This window comes from Neolamprologus brichardi, chromosome 10, assembly GCF_056152115.1.
Source record: "Neolamprologus brichardi isolate AB-2024 chromosome 10, ASM5615211v1, whole genome shotgun sequence".
Classification (NCBI taxonomy): domain Eukaryota; kingdom Metazoa; phylum Chordata; class Actinopteri; order Cichliformes; family Cichlidae; genus Neolamprologus; species Neolamprologus brichardi.
This window is the reverse complement of record NC_142113.1, coordinates 1,703,559-1,720,837: the sequence shown is the minus strand read 5'-3', so window position 1 is coordinate 1,720,837 and position 17,279 is coordinate 1,703,559. Positions and strand designations below refer to the sequence as shown.

General features: G+C 42.7%; 1 protein-coding gene across 6 annotated transcripts in view; it reads right to left on the bottom strand.

Annotated features, from left to right (window-relative positions):
• Window positions 1–6,755, bottom strand: part of auts2a (activator of transcription and developmental regulator AUTS2 a) — a 381,738-nt gene extending 374,983 nt beyond the window's left edge. For all 6 annotated transcript variants that reach the window (XM_087847034.1, XM_087847036.1, XM_087847038.1 and 3 more), the window contains exons 1-2: window positions 6,607–6,755; window positions 3,856–4,589 (exon numbers count right to left, since the gene is read on the bottom strand). In XM_087847034.1, the coding sequence (XP_087703160.1) occupies window positions 3,856–4,143 (288 nt within the window). In that variant the 5' untranslated portion in view covers window positions 4,144–4,589; window positions 6,607–6,755. The remainder of the gene's footprint in view (window positions 1–3,855; window positions 4,590–6,606) is intronic.
• Between the last annotated feature and the right edge of the window lie 10,524 nt (window positions 6,756–17,279).

The following is a 17,279-nucleotide window of genomic DNA, read 5'->3' as shown; positions in this document are numbered from 1 at the left end:
GTGAGACAGAGAATTGGCACACAAACCAAGTATAATTAGTTTTTCCTGCTACTCTTACTTGAAGAGCATATTTATTACTGAGTAAACCACTCTGTTAAGATTTTTCTAGTTCGCTGTGACTCAATATTAATTTAATGACACTTAAATATTTTCATTCATTATTCTGTTTAAGATTTAGTAACAGACTGATAAATGAACAGACTACGCAAACGGCTCTGCTAAGTCACCAAGACGAGGCTGCGGATAATAAATCTGTTATAATCAAATGTTAAAGAACACTGAGGGAAAAGGGGAGTTTTTATTATTAGCTATTTAGTTTGACTAATTAAGAACCAAATTTAAATTTGAAAATGTGACAACTTGAAGACTTGAAGATAAAAATCCTCAATTATACAAGTTTGTTTTGAAAATCTGAGATATCTATGAGCATCGAAAATTAACTCCATTTTTTTTAATTGTAAAACTTAACATCATTAAAGCAGCACTGATAACATCCAGTAACTAATTACATGATGTGATGATTTTAAAGCGTTCCAGTCTACTCCGCTAGTTATTTCAGGCTTTTATTTTAAAAATCAGCCACAGATTAACTTCCTGTTAATGAAATTATGCTTTTATTTTGATTATTTTATTTTTGCTGAAAAAAAGAAAAAGATTTTTAAGATCTTGTTCAAATTATTAAAGATGTTTAAAGAGCAGTTACAGATCAAACGTGTGTAAAGGACAACAGATGTGTAACATGCACCGCACAGACAAATTTACAACATTTATTTTTTCAAACCATGCTCAGTTTTATGTTTTTCTTCCTGTTTAATCAGATTTCTTAGTTCTGAACAAACACATCTGACCAATCATATTACTGCGTTTGGCAACAAGTGTGCTGCAGTTCAAAATGCACTCTGGTACTGAACATACAAACAGTAAAATAATCCTATTTTACCTCAGACACACAGCGAGATGCTGCTCTGGCTCAGCCGTCCTTGAAATGATTTCAGTGCCTCCAACTCTGCTAATAGAGCTCAAACTGCCCCCCCACACACACACACACACATCCTGAAATATGGACTAACGTCGCGGCGATACAGCTTCAACTCCTGATGAAACCATGAAATTCTCGCTCTTGAACATTCGATGAACCAATAATTTGAGTTTCTTCCATTTCTTATTTAAAAACATCAGGACCAGCTCACCATCTCCATTTTTTCCCACATGGTGCACAAAAATGCACCGTGTTTGTGTGTATATATGTAACACAACAAAATGTATATGCTACAAATAAAACAGCACTCCACCATTGACCTGGTCCTAGTACGGTGTCTCAACGACAAAGGGTATGGGACGAGTTATCCACACAGGGACAATAAAGCTAACGTTTACATATAATTATTTGCTTTTCAACAATGGCACCAATTAAACCTATTAGTAGATTTTTGGTGTATTAGTAAACTCTCAGTTTGGGGGGTGTTCAGGGACCTGGACCATGGCTACAGCAGCAGACAGTGTACAGCTTACTACTGACAAAGACAAAAGTTTACTATAGCACAGGTTGCACTGAAGTCATTTGTTTTTTGAGGGGGGGGGGGGGGGGGGGGGGGCACATGCTATTGTCCAATTCGCCCTGTGACTGCACCGAAGTTCTCTCAAGGTCTCCGTTTGCCTTCTGTTATGCACATACGCTGGGTTGTTGTCATTTTAACCAGACACTCAAACCGAACAGCAATTCTTTGGCAGACTGATCCAGAAAACATCAACGGAAAGAACAAGTGAAAGAAGGTCAGGCAGAGCGAGGAGAAAGAAAGGACGCACAGAGAAGCACAAGAGCCCACGACTGTTCAATGGAGTCACTCTGAATAAAGAGGAATAAAAACATGACCGTAAGCAACTCTTGAACTGCGAAAAGTGTGGCTCTGTCTAACAAAATGATACAATGAGGACAAGTACGACTCTTTATATCCTTGATATGGACCAAACTAGTGAACGAGAGATTAGCACCACACTGGATACATTAGTGTCAAACTTATACCAAGACGGCCCTCCCCTCGAACCTTGGGAGGACAGATAATAAAGTTAATAATGTAGATCAGTAATGCTGGATGTAGAATAACCACCCGTTAATGTAGCAACCCTATCTGCTCAAATGTCTTTGGGTCAAATATGTAGACACGTCTGTACTTCCTGTTGCCGTTTGTTTCCTCATGACGCTTCTTCCTGTCAATCGCTGTCCTTATTCTACAGTCACGACATTGTGCAATATCCATAGGCAAAAACAGATGCCTTAAAAATAGACTCAGCGATAGCTAAAAACTAGGGGTGCAACGATACTCGTATCGATATTGAACCGTTCGATACAGTGCTTTCGGTTCGGTACGCATATGTATCGAACAATACAAAATTTTTAATTTATTTTATCAACTTTCCTTCTGACGGTGCTGTCTGTGTTGAGCACTCAGTGGATCTGCGCTCGACAGTGCAGCCTAGGCGGAGTAGTCAAACACAGATTCACTGAGCGCAGCGCAAGCTAGCAAGACAGAAGCTAAGCTCGTTGCAACATGGCAAATTGAACCTCCCCCACCCTCATTCAGATCTGGCGTTTGGAACTATTTTGGTTTTCATGTGACGTATGACCCTGAAGGTAAGCGCATCATGGACTAAAGTAAAACAGTATGTTGGATGTGCCAGCAATGCTCAACTACATGGGTGGGAACTAGTGTGTTAGCACAGTTAGCTCGTTAACGTGTTGACGTCGTCCAGCCCCACGCACGGGGCGATCCGCGGTAGCTCGTTAACGGAGATTTGCCGTGTTGTGGCGTTAACGTCATTTCAGATTAACGCTGACAGCACTAGTGGGAACACAACGAATATGACTGCACATTTACTCCGACATCATCCTCGTGCAAAGACAAGTGGAAGCAGACAAAAACAACAAGCACGCATGCTACAAACTTTAGCCGAGTCATTTAGACAGCTGTTAGCACATGATTCTCCTTATGGGGACCTGATATGTTTAATATGCTGCTGAGAATATAGCCCAGAAGAAGCGTATAGTATAGCTTTTATTTTGGAAAGAGACATTTCTCTGTAATAAACTCTCTTTTCCAAAGATGAGGGATTTCTCCATCAGATAGATTTATTTTTTTATTACTTTGTTGTTTCAGCAACATTACATTTAAAAACTGTACTTTTGAGTTAAAATATATATTTATAATTTTAATAAATGACAAATTAAAAAGGCATGAACATTTTTTTTTGTATCGAAAAAATATCGAACCGTGACACCAAAGTATCGAACCGAACCGTGAATTTTGTGTATCGTTGCACCCGTACTAAAAACTGACATGGACACATAGCAACACCTAGGGCAGAATATTTCCACAACTGCAGAGGTTTCCACCAAAGAGATCAACTTTCAGTTCGTCACACAATTGTGTAACTTGCCACTACAGAAAAATGTAGCAGTTAGGCTCTATATAAAATGCTTGCTCATGCAAGTCATAATTTAGAACTATATCACTGGAAGTCAGCCTGCGCTCCGTTTGCATTCCAAGGAAAATGGATAGCCAGCACATAATAAATTACTACCAGTGAACAAACTGTTGTAACATGGATCAAATTGCTCTCTCGTGCCAAAGCGCACAAAGGCACAACAGCTTCTACAACCATAGCTCCACATACTTCATCTGGTGTGAGGCTTTGCACGAAAACTAATCCAGACAACATCAGCCTGCATCTGCTGAACACCACAGCCAAACACACAGGTACCTGCCCGATGCATTCAGCAGAACACACCGTCTGACAGCTCCAGTTTAATGTGTAAGTGCAAACAAGTCCCCTCCCACTCTGTGGTACAGAACTCACCTCCAGGGCCTCGAGGGTCACGAACCCTGTGATGGAAAAGCCGTCGATGATGTCCTCTTCTGCAGAAGTAGACTCCTTCCGCTTTCTTCGTGGAGGTCGAGGTCGGGACGACGAGGGCTCCCTGTCACCGTCCCGCTCTGAGTCAGAGGAGAAGCGAAACACGGAGCCCTTCACGTGGTTGTTCTGTATCCCATTTGATCTCCTCTCCCGATCCCTCTCGGACCTCGACTTCCTCTTCTTCCGGAGACCACTAGATCGAGGGCCATCCATGTCCTTCATTGGAAGCATCCAAATAAACCCTCCTGTTAACCGGGAATCAAAGCCTTCGAGAGCCCAACGCGGCACTGCTAAACCTCCACTTGGGCAAAGACCCCCTTGAGGAGAATCTCCACAATATCCAAGAGAATGTTATCAGTGGGATAGATCCAAGGTAATCATAATATCCAACAGATGAAGCCTTTTATGGGAAACTCAACAGCGCACTGACTCAGTGAACCCAGCTAGGCTTCACGAAAAGATCCCCAAAGGCAGTCCATCAAATCCTACAACGGAGGTGTAAAACGATCTATTAAACACGTTATCGCCAAGCTGTGGATTTTGCCAGGGGAAGGACTTTTCAAGTTAAAGCAAATGTCTGCTCAGTGAACGTGCCCCGCCGTGGTGAGATGAGCAGGTGCCGCCACATCTTTCTTCTCCAGGAACTGCTCCTACCCAAGGTCAGCAAACTCACGCTCCTGCAAAATAAAGATGGACAGAGAGAGAGAGCGCATGCATTTGCAACATGTTCACTCAGCAAGTTCAACAGTGCATCGGAGCTAATGAGCCATTTTCCGATAGGTGCTGCATGCTACAACAGAAGGTTCTTGGCTTGGTGCATAATGCAAGATGAATGTTTTATTAGTTGCATCTGCTGAGTATACTGTGCTTTTTACACTGCCAGGTCATTAAGCCCCGAGATGAGATGATTATGTGTTGTAAGTGCTCTTTTACTGGTGTCTCAAAAGCTTTTGCCAAGTTTTCTAACATAAACTGTGTTTTTAAATGATTGAGCTCCTTGTGTAAATTATATATCACCAGTGTTATTTTGCTACACCATGGCTTAAGTTCCCTGGGATTATTTTTGGCCCGGTGACAGCTACAAATGTATATACTCTAAACTCTGTGACAGCGCTTCAGCGCTATGCAGCACTTTCTTCCTACTACAATAATTCAACTGACAAGGTGAACAATACACCCGTTTAGTTGCTCTACATTAGTTTTAATGCAAATGATCAACATTTTGGCACACACTCACATGCATCAGAAATGACATTTCATTCACTTTCACAGTGCAACATCGCTAATAATAAAGTTGCAGCATAAACAGACATAAAAGACAAATTAGACGAGTCAATACTTGAAGCTGTGCTTGAATATATAGCTTTGACTTGTAGACATCTATAAATGAGTTGCTGAAATTAACAGATTCCCTCTGACAACCTGTTTCAGTTCACCATTCATTTCTTTCAAAACATCACCTTGGCACACAGACATGACTACATTTCTCCCTTTCACAAATTAAAAGTAGGTCTAATTGAACAGAGACACGCGTTTGAGGTTTTACACACTCTAAACAAATGCCACGACCCTCTATTAAGGTTATCTGTGTTTGGCTGCAGAGCTTAGCAGAGCCTGGCTTCACTGACACTGAAGGCATCTGGCTGCTTTATAATATTAGGATGCAACATTCAACAGCTTGCAGTGCTATTCTACATCATTCTCAGGAGCAGCCCAGCAGACTAGGCCTAAAGCCACAGAAAGTCACTCTGGTATTGTAGTCCAAAACACATATGGCTTCTCAGTGTGTCCAGAATAATAATTCCCATCCATGACATCACAGAAATGGTATTCGTATGTTGGAGAAAACTGCTTCAGACCGAACTAACTGCAGGCTTTTACTAAGCCTCCAGAATCCAGGTGGACGTTTCAAGCAGAGGAATGAACCCTTTTCTGCATCACCACCCAAACCAGAAACCAATCTGTCACAGTCAACCACCATCTTCAACTTTACAGTGTCTCCTTGGACACGGGCTGTCATGTAGTGAGCTCATCTGGATTCTGCAGCATGTATGCTCTGCTCGACCCTGCAAAGTGACAAATGTTTTAAGCATGCACAACCACAACCATTTTGGGGGGCTTGATCAAAGGCATGCACAACAAAGGCACTAACAAGCCTGCATGCCAACAATTAAGTGTGCATCAACCATTTACAGCTATTCATTTCACAGTACATGTTCAGTCTTCTAACAACACCCCCAAAAGGCAAATGCACCTTTACCGTGATAATGCTTCTAAGCCTTTTTTAAGTACCTGTGCCTTTAACCTGATGCCCCATGCCAATACTCATCTAATGGCACACAGACACTGTGCAAATAGCTCCCAAAATATCGCTTATTTAAAAACACACACACACAAACTGTGTCCTAGCACTCGCCCTGGCTTTTCCAGTTCAGCAAAGACTCTTTCTCTTGTCTCAGCTCACAGTCCCTTTTTGTCTGCCTGTGCTGTCAGTAAAGATCTCAGGCTCTGTAATCCAGTCCAGCCCACAACAGCAGCGGCAGCGGACTGGCACTGCCTCCTGCTCCGGCTCTCCAAGCTTCATTTTCTACTATAAGACACACAACAAAAGCAAGCCTCTCTCTCTCTCTCTCTCTCTCTTCTTTTTTTCCCTTTTGCTCCAAGACACGTCATGCAAAACCAAGAATTGCAAACCCTTGCGAGTGGGGAGGGACCGTCCGGACAAGTTGAAGGCCTTCAGTCACTAAAGAAAAAATAAAGATAAAGCACAAGAAGGTTTGGAGCTGGCAAAATAAATCCCGCGAAGGAAAACCATAGGGTATCTCCTCCTCCTCTCCCCAGATCCGAGCTTCAGGATCCCGGAGAAGGGAGACCGGGGCGCAGTGATACGGCGATGCCGCAGTGCCGCTTTACAGGCTGCGCGCTTCCTCCTCGGCGCAAATAGTGCTGTCCGTGGACGTTTGTTCTGCGAGTAGCGCTAAAGATACAGCACGGCTACTAACTTAGCTGCAAGTCAAATGTGCTGGAGCCAGTTTATACAGTCTTGTTATTTCCAAACTTAATTATGATTCGCAACGGGCGCGTTTTTAATGTTTTTATCGTACATGCATGACAAAATAATTGCAAATGCAAGTCAGGTGAACGGTTCAAGTAGGAAGTGGTAATGAATACTAGAAGAAAGTGTCCGGTCATTACTTCATGAACCTCGGCTTTATCATTAAAGGGTAAAATATGCATTCATTAGCATAATTGCTTAAATTGAACAGCAGCCTGTGATCGTTAACGCCCACCAAGCTAAAGACAAAGCTGTAGCCACACAATTGATTTTATGGAGAAAAGAAGCAGCAACTCAATTTTTACGCAGTTTGTTTAAACATATAGTCAGTCACCTATTAGTTTAGCGACTGTATCTTTACTGTATCCAAATTATTTAGTAATTTTAAATAATTCATTATTTATTCCCCTCCTTCAGGACAGTTAGCTACAATGTTCCCATAAAGTGATATGAACTCTTGCTTCAAGGACACCTGTGGCCAACTAACTCTCCCCCCCCCCCCCACCACCACACCAGCACTGCAGGTGGTGTCTGACCTTACAGCAGCCGCAATGAATAATAAAAGACTAAATAAGCACAGCATATTTCCGACATTTAAAGACAATATTTACCCAGGAAAGCTGCTTCTCAGCACTGAGTTGTTAGTCACCCCAGCCTTTGCAATCAGACAATTACTTGCATGTGTGGGGCCACGAGATTATGCGTGTCCCGAGTCTGCAGCGCTCACGGCGTTTCCCCAATGAGCTGTCAAAGCAATACGTGCGCTTTAGTAAAGGTTCTGAAGCTTATTCATTATGTTGGTGTTTTGCATTTATATTGTAATAAAGAAAGAAAACATGGAGTTATTCGACATCCAAGTTGTGCATCATTTGGCAGGAATAAATCTATTCAGTTCAGGTCACTTCACTCAGGTTGTTCAGTGTCATTCATGAAAAGCAGTCAAGCATCAGGCGGAGATTGACAATGGCTGCAGGAACATGCTTTGCTCTTTTAAAGTCTTTTGCTTGCATGGAAACGTACCAGGTGAATAATACCCTCAACAGGAGGACAGTTATATATATATGTAGATGCAGAAACGTGGCTGAGGAGGTTTTCACTGTCTGCCAACTGAAAATCAGTATTAAAGTAGTAATGCATGTTTTATTGGAGATAATTAATCAGATATTTTTTAAAAAACTTTAATATTTGCAGCTTCATGTTGCATAAATGTGGATCGAGTGAACGCCTCGTAGCACATGTCGCTGCAGCATGCATTGATTTTTAGGTCCATTAATACCGTGGGGTGAGCATTAATAACAGTGTAACTACAACAGTGTGAAGTTGTACTATATTCAATAATAATTCAATTTAATCGCAGCTTTACTGGGTGTAGTGTCGAAACCTCATGAAACTCATGTCTAATAAAAAAAAAGAAAAAGAGGGGGGGGGGGGGGGGGATGTCACGCCTCTCACAAACAGGAATCGGGGAAAGTCAGTGAACTGGTCCTCTGCACCCACCCATGGGTGGGATGTGTATTTTTAGCTCAGTCTAATGATGCCGAGGCTGAGTGGCTGGGCTCAGAGCTTGCTTAAAGTGCTTCGATTCCCAGCGCCCAGTGGCACATCTGCCTGTAAGAATAATGCTGGGGGATACACGTGCACTTGACCCCACCTCATCTTCCAGGAGGAGTGTCCTTGTGAGAAGTGGTGTGGCAGGGGAGAGGCAACGGCGAGGCAGCTAATGCAGCTCTCCCAGCCTCTGCTCATTTGTGGGGAAGATAAATGTGCTCCTCTCCCCTCTCCTCTGCCGTAATTAGCTTTAATTACACCTTTGCCCAAACTTTCTGTGCCTCCACAGCTTCATTCACTGCCACACAACAAACTGGATCCAGGGATCTGAAGGCTGATAAAGTGGAAATATTTTCGGTAAATGTATGAAGTAGTGATCTGGATAATTGGTTCGGACCGCTGACCACTGCCGTCACCACTCTCCGCACAACGAAAGAGTCAGGGATCATTCTTCCAGCTGTAGTGTCTCCAGCTTGCTATAATAATGTCTTCCTGACCCAGGGATCGCTCAGAAGGTGGAGTGGTCGCCCCGTGATCGGAAGGTCGGGGGTTCGAATCCACTGAACGGCTACCCTGAGGTTCCCCTGAGCGAGGTACCGTCCCTACACACTGCTCCCTGGTGCGCCTGCTTAGTGGCTGCCCACTGCTTCACTGACTGAATGGGTCAAATGTAGAGAGAGTAATTTCCCCACGGGGATGAATGAGTATGCATTATTATTGTTTTGTGATTGGATTCAATCGTCGGGCTTTTTTACACAGGAAAATGGAAACTGCTAGAAGAAAATAAACTCAAGAACTAAATGACAAAGGTTAGAAAATAGACTCAAAATCCAATAAGCCGACACCATCAGGCTTTTATAACGACTGTTTTATAGCACAGCACACAAGCCTGAGTCTGTAACAGGATGAAGCTGAGGGGATAGATCGACTATTATTCCACCTGAAAATGCATTTCTGTGTATTTATCTTTAATCACCAAGTCAGAATGCAAAACTTCCCTGTTTTCCTCTTCAGACAGCAGATGGTAGTAATTAAGGAATCAGATTAACAAAATAGAATCGTTCATATGATCACACCCTCCTCATTTCCAGCTTTTACCTTTATCCCATTTGTGCATCTTCATCCTTATTATCTTGTCTTGTCAGGGAAAGGCTCAGCTGGGATGTAGTGACAATATGGGAGCAATACAGCTTGATTTCCTGAGCGCTCATAGCAACAAAGAGATTCCTTTTCCTCCTCCAGCTGTGCTAGCAAACCCTATAATAGCCTTTATTACTTTAAATAGTCCTCACCCCGCTGTATCTGTGTCGTCGCACTATTGCCTCTTTGTTCTGTTGTTGTGTTCACTTGGCAAACAGGATTTGTTGATGCTATTCATCAAAGGTATAGTGGGGACGACAGTGTCGCTAACACACTGCGTGTGGGAGGTATAATATTCATCACTAATGATTTGTCCCCGAAGGCCTTACAAGTGCTTAATGACCTTAAAGTGCAAGCAATACATGACAGGCATGTGACATACTCGCTGCTAAATTGTGGCACATGACCTGCTGTTTAAAAGCTGACCTAAATTCTGAATAGCTTCGATGTGTCTCTACTGTCATGTAGAAAAAGAAGAAGAAGCATTTAAAGCGTCCACAGGCTAATGTGTGAATATGTTTCAATGGAAAAATCACTTTTTAAAGCAGAAAAGTGAATTAGTGTGATTGATTATACAGATCAGTATGAGTGAGGCTTGTACCTGTAATGATGACAGCGTGGACTGAAAAGCCTCTCTGGATTTAATATATGGGGCCTGTCAAAATCCTCTTAGCTCGTGGTTCCTCAGTCGGCTCGCACAATCAATCATTGTTGACTGTTTGGGCTTTGGATACGACTCGCATTCGCCGTCATGGAAATGTGGAAAGGACGTCAATTTTAAATAATTTACTGATTATTTCAAGAAAAGTTGTTTTACAAAATGTGAATGGAAACAATTTAAAGCCTCTGAAACGAGCAAAGAAAAACAATCAAATGTTTGAAATGGGAAATTGAATTTATTTGTATATTTTGAAGATGAAACGATCATTTTGTCTTCAGGTCCAGCAGAGCTTCTTTTGTGAAAGTCAGAGCTAACATTAACCTCCTAAGACCTGAACTCTTCCACGGCAGCATTTTTAATTTCTCTTTGATATTTCGGCACATTGGGGACCTGATGAATGTAAAAACAAGAATTACCAGATTTTTTTTTACCCTTACTTTTGTTTTTAGGAAAAATAAGAGCGACATCTGAGGATATTCATTTAAAATTTTGATAGAACAGTAGCAGTATAATGTCCTCGTAGGTGGACATCAGGCCCTTGTAGAGCAAAATTGAATATTTTGGTCTAAATAACCCAAAATGTGACGTCCACATATGTGGACGCAGGTCCTATAGGACAGCGGTCCCCAACCCCCGGGCCTCGGACTGGTACCGGTCCGTGAGTCGTTTGGTACCGGGCCGCGAGACTTGAGGCTCAGGTGTGAAATGTATAGTTTTCAGGGTTTTTATCAGTTTTCAGCGTTATTTTGTTATCGTTTTTATCGTTTACTCTGTTTTCCTGGGTCTTTTCACGTGTGTTATGAATAAATCTTCTTTTTTTCAGTACCGGTACTAGTTTTATTTTGTTGTATTTATCCGCGACACCTTAAAGGCCGGTCCGTGAAAATATTGTCGGGCATAAACCGGTCCGTGGCGCAAAAAAGGTTGGAGACCGCTGCTATAGGAGGTTAAAAGTGGAGGACGTAAACAAAAGTCAAGAGGAAAAGTGCAGAGAGCTTCAGCATCCTGTCAAAGACGTCATCAGCAAACAATTCAACAATTTATGAGCAAAACTGCTCCACCTAAAGTTTCATTATCTGCAGTACACAGGACGGTAATACTATTAAAGGCATCAGCGTTCAGACACATTTGGACCTTCAGACAGCAGTGCATTCAAAACAGATGGACGGTTGTGTTGGCAAATTTAAGACCCAGTCACCCTCAGTGGGTCCAAACCCATTTCAGGGGAAAGAGGGAAAATGTGACCAATCAAAATGTTGCATTCTAAACAGGACGCGGACCAAGTGTTTTTTAGCTTTCAGTTCAAATTCCAGCTTCTGTTATGGTGGATTAATGCACAGTCCCATCAATGCTGAATGATATCTAGAGATTTTTGAGCCGTATATGATGCCATCAAAGAGTCTCAGTGCTTATTTAGCTACCCTGTTGACCTGTCTGTAGTCCAGAGCTGCTGCTAACCAGAGAGGTCCTGAACTGGTGAGGAGCTGAAACTTAACATCCATCCATCTTCATCCGCTTTATCCGAGGCCGGGTTGCGGGGGCAGCAGCCTAAGCAGAGAGGCCCAGACCTCGCCCTCCCCAGCCACCTCCTCCAGCTTATCCGGGGGAACACCAAGGCGTTCCCAGGCCAGCCGAGAGATATAATCTCTCCAGCGTGTCCTGGGTCTGCCCCGGGGCCTCCTCCCGGTGGGACATGCCTGGAACGCCTCACCTAGGAGGCGCCCAGGGGGCATCCTTGCCAGATGCCCGAACCACCTCAGCTGGCTCCTTTCAATGTGGAGCAGCAGCGGCTCTACTCTGAGCCCCTCCCGGATGGCCGAACTTCTCACCCTATCTCTAAGGGAGAGGCCAGCCACCCTTCGGAGGAAGCTCATTTCCGCCGCTTGTATCCGCGATCTCGTTCTTTCGGTCACTACCCACAGCTCGTGGCCATAGGTGAGGGTAGGGACGTAGATCGATTGAAATTGAAACTCAATATCAAGCTGGAAAAACATTTTGCTTTCTAAAACCACAGAAATCGGTCTCGTCAGTTTCCAAATGCTAAGAGTGATGTTAAAAGAAGACGAGACGGTGGTAAACACGACCCTCGTGCACTCTGTGTTGCTGCCATCGAATTCTACATCAGCGCGTAGTTTACAAAAACTGTTTTGTCCTGTATGATGAAATCATTTAAATTCAGGGTTTAAATCATCAGCAAATCATTGCCAGTTGTTTTTATTGATATTTTATTCAAAAATCAGTTTTTAAATTGCACTAAAATCAAACACTATCAGGATGCAGGAGTACAGCCTTGGTCAAGATCAAAGCTGCTAAAAGGTAAAAAGCTATTTGATAATCTGTCTATCAGGAGAACATTCTCCAGAATCTTGAGTATATTTTCACTAACTACGACCTTTCTGAAGAACGAAGGTGTGCAGAAGGAGTCTGTTTAGCTTCTTGCACTTCTGTGAACAGCGCGAGCGTGCTCACAGTCGGGTTGCTGGTGTAATTAGTAACACCATTAACTGCTGTGAAAAGGTGCCGTTGAAGAAGTGAACGAATAATAGCTGGCTGTCACGGGTTCTTTTAAGCCTTAGAAGGTAAGTGCAGCATTTATTTAACGTGTGCCGAGTTTAAAATACAAGTGCGGGTTTGATGTGCGCGGCTCTGGAGGCATCTCTGCGAACTCGCGCTCATTTGAAATGCCAACGATGACCTTTCGCTGTATGTTCGGCTCGAAGAGGAAATCATTTACACGTGTATTCATTATTTCACCAGATGAGTCGATGCACTTGAGCTGTTATTCTTTCTTTTTCTCTCTGATGCTGGGTTTTCTATATCTGTGCATACGCACCAGAAAAAGCGTCCAAACACAAGGGCAAGGAAGGATATGAAAACAGATGGAAGCAGAAAACAACACAAAGCAAACGCGCTGCTATGTTTATCTCCAGCAGCACGGACCACGAATAAGTCTTTGAATGACAAGTACAAATATTGAAAATGATAGCTGACCTACTAAAACAACAACGTACAGCTTTTTAAACTAAAGATGCTGTCAGATGTGAACAAACAAAGCACAGAAATGGTGTTATTTGAAAATCTACAGCTCAATTACAGAAACATTCAGCACTAACTAATTCATGAGACGACAAGTTCAACATCAAGTTGAGCCACTTGAGATAAAACAGAATGATTTCAGTCTGCTTTGCTCTTGTCGAGTACAACTGAGGCCTGAGAGAAGCATGTGTTTTCAATTCCAGTATAATGAAGTCATGGAGTCTTCGGAGCGACTGCGAGGTTGGGAACGTGTTGCAGTATTTCTGCTATTACGATGTCAAATTCATAAATAATGAAGGTTCAAATTAAAGCCGGAGCCTCGCTCTGGTATGGAGCTGTGTGTAAATTATTCCTCGGACGTGGATCACTCGCTCAGCAGTCTGTTCCTGTTTCTCGAGCTTACGATGACCTACGTGTTCATTTTTTCCACAAGCTTCTCCAGAGCAATTCAACGCCTTTTCTTGATTTGTCAAAGTTTCTCTCGCCAGCAAATCCAACCCATTACTCATAGCTACAACTGACATCCACTGAACAGGCTCCCTTTGAAGGCTGCACGATGCAGGCCCCCACCTGTCACCTAATACTTCCTGTCCTTTTGTTAACCTTGGGGCTACTGCCCCCACCCAAACCCTAGACCACATAGAGTGTGGAAACAGTACAATCCAGTTTTATTTACAAAGTGCTTTATATAAGTATGTAGGGTAAACACTAGGGGTGGAATGATACTCGTATCGATATTGAACCGTTCGATACAGTGCTTTCGGTTCGGTACGCATATGTATCAAACAATACAAAATTTTTAATTTATTTTATCAACTTTCCTTCTGACGGTGCTGTCTGTGTTGAGCGCTCAGTGGATCTGCGCTCGACAGTGCAGCCTAGGCGGAGTAGTCGAACACAGATTCACTGAGCGCAGGGCAAGCTAGCGAGACAGAAGTTAAGCTCGTTGCAACACGGCAAATTGAACCTCCCCCACCCTCATTCAGATCTGGCGTTTGGAACTATTTTGGTTTTCATGTGACGTATGACCCTGAAGGTAAGCGCGTCATGGACAAAAGTAAAACAGTATGTTGGATGTGCCACGCAATGCTCAATTGGTGGGAACTAGTGTGTTAGCGCAGTTAGCTCGTTAGCGCAGTTAGCTCGTTAACGTGTTGGCCGTCCAGCCTCACGCACGGGGCGATCCGCGGTAGCTCGTTAACGGAGATTTGCCGTGTTGTGGCGTTAACGTCATTTCAGATTAACGCTGACAGCACTAGTGGGAACACAGTGAATATGACTGCACATTTACGCCGACATCATCCTAGTGCAAAGACAAGTGGAAGCAGACAAAAACAACAAGCACGCATGCTACAAACTTTAGCCGAGTCATTTAGACAGCCGTTAGCACATGATTCTCCTTATGGGGACCTGATACGTTTAATATGCTGCTGAGAATATAGCCCAGAAGAAGCGTATAGTATAGCTTTTATTTTGGAAAGAGACATTTCTCTGTAATAAACTCTCTTTTCCAAAGATGAGAGATTTCTCCATCAGATAGATTTATTTTTTTATTACTTTGTTGTTTCAGCAACATTAAATTTAAAAACTGTACGTTTGAGTTAAAATATATATTTATAATTTTAATAAATGACAAATTAAAAAGGCATGAACATTTTTTGTATCAAAAAAATATCGAACCGTGACACCAAAGTATCGAACCGAACCGTGAATTTTGTGTATCGTTGCACCCCTAGTAAACACCCCACCAATCAGATGACTCTGATTTGGCACACTTTTCACATTTGGCAACAGTGGGAAGGAAAAACTGATTTTTAACAGGAAGAAGTCTCCGTCAGAACCGGGCTCAGGGAGGGGCGGGCTGATAAGAAGGTGGGGACTTAATTAATTTATTTATTTTAAATCTAATTTGATTTTTTTTTACCAGTTTAATTTCCAGTGAATAGCTAATAACAGTTAAGAATGAGGTTACAGCCTTTCATAAAGAAAGGTTTTATTTACAAAAGTTTTTATTTTCCCGCAGGCTGGGGGGGGGGGTTGTTTTCCAATTACCGTGGCCCATCTCCCCTCAGGGCAGAGGAGGCATTAGTATTAGCATTACAGATCCCTCCCTCTACCCCTGCAGTAACTATGCGATGCGCACAAGATCACATTAATAGAATTTGTAAGCTTCTAAATGTGGATTGTAAAAGTAACATGGGTAAAGTTTTTCCTTGCATGGTGGGGCGCGGGAGGTTTCCGGGAGTGAGGGGAGGTGGGAAAAAGATGGGGAAAGGGGCGAGACGTCTACAGCACGACTCTGTCCTTTGGCTTGCATCACTGGAGAGGAGTCATTAATTTACTGACCCACCTAACACAGCAGAGCGTTACGGAGGAAGCTGGCGTCATCAGAGTCAAGCCTCCAGGGTGACGATGTTTTTACAGCATGTCTTTCATTACGTGCCCATAAACACACAGTGTAACAGAAACATGGAAACTGTTAGCTCTGCTAACAAAACATCTACACAACAAGAGTGAAATCACATGTAGCACAGAGTAGCAGGCAGCCCCGGGGAAACACTCGTAATGCTTGTTTTCTGTTTTCATAATGGAGAGGCGTTGTTCCCAGACAGATTATGGGGATCAGAAGGATGATCTCTTTCCAGTAAACTTCTCTTCTGAGGATTTGATCTGGTGCCCAAATGATGTGGTTTGCCTTTAAAAACACAATCCATGTAAAACAAAAATGATGTTAAATCTTGGAGTTACATACACTTCAGTCCTGCAGGAGCTGCAGACGCGTCCTCAGAGATATTGGTCCATGTTGACATGACAGCACCACACGGTTGCTCCAGATTTGTGGGCTAAACATCAATGATGCAAATATGACGCTGTATGTTCAAGAAACTAGCTTGAGATGATTTGAGCTTTGTGACATATTATCTTGCTGTATACAGGTTGTGTTACCGAGGAAAACAGGGTCACATACATCATGACAGAGAAGGATGGCAGCAGCTGGCAAAGGCAACAACTGTAGTCATATATAGTATTACATTATGTTTAAAGTTTCAGAGGGATTTTGATCGTTGCTTTTCCATTTTGTGGAATCAAAAATGCCGCAATTTAAATCCCCCAAGTCTTTGCAATCATACTAATGCGCATTCACAACATGGAAACCGAAATCCACGCAATTAAAAGCGGATTATTAGGGGTGACACTTGTTTGGTTCCAGTGAAAGTTTTATTAAACGCCGAGCAAATCTCTTCACTGAGATTCCCACGAGACTGCGCAGACGGTACGTGCTGGTGGGGAGCAACAAGAAGCTCCATCTGTACTGGCTCAGCCTCGATCGCGTCCATATGCCAGCTGCAGAAAATATCTTGACAGGGCTGCTTTGCTGCACGCTGCAGATGAGCTGCTCTCAAAGCACACTTTCATTTTTATTGAGATAAACGACAACTCGGGATGCATTTACGACTCCCGCTCGTTCTGGCGCTGGATGCTGTCAGGTTGTTGTGTGGTGGGAGGAGCGCAATTTATATTTATCTGAAAAACACATTTTTAAACTGACGTTTGACTGATATAATTGGACCAAATTCTTTTCAAGTTACATTTGGATTTGCATGGGATCCAGGTCAAACATCAAGTCTCTCCCAACGTGTCAGTTTAATCAGTTAAACAACATTTAAACAAAGGAATCCTGAACATGAGTTCCAATCATTAAAAAATCAAACACATGCACACACAGCTCTACTCTTCTACTCTTAAGTTGCTGTTCAGGACTGATGCACTGCCAAGTGATAAGTGAATCTCTGAAAAAGGCATGGAAACAGAAATCCTCCTTAATGACTGAAAATGTCATAAAATAAATAAATTAAATTAATCAGTCAGTAGAGGAAGTCTTACTAATCTAATGATTTCACTTTTAAACTGTCAAATTTTGGTCAA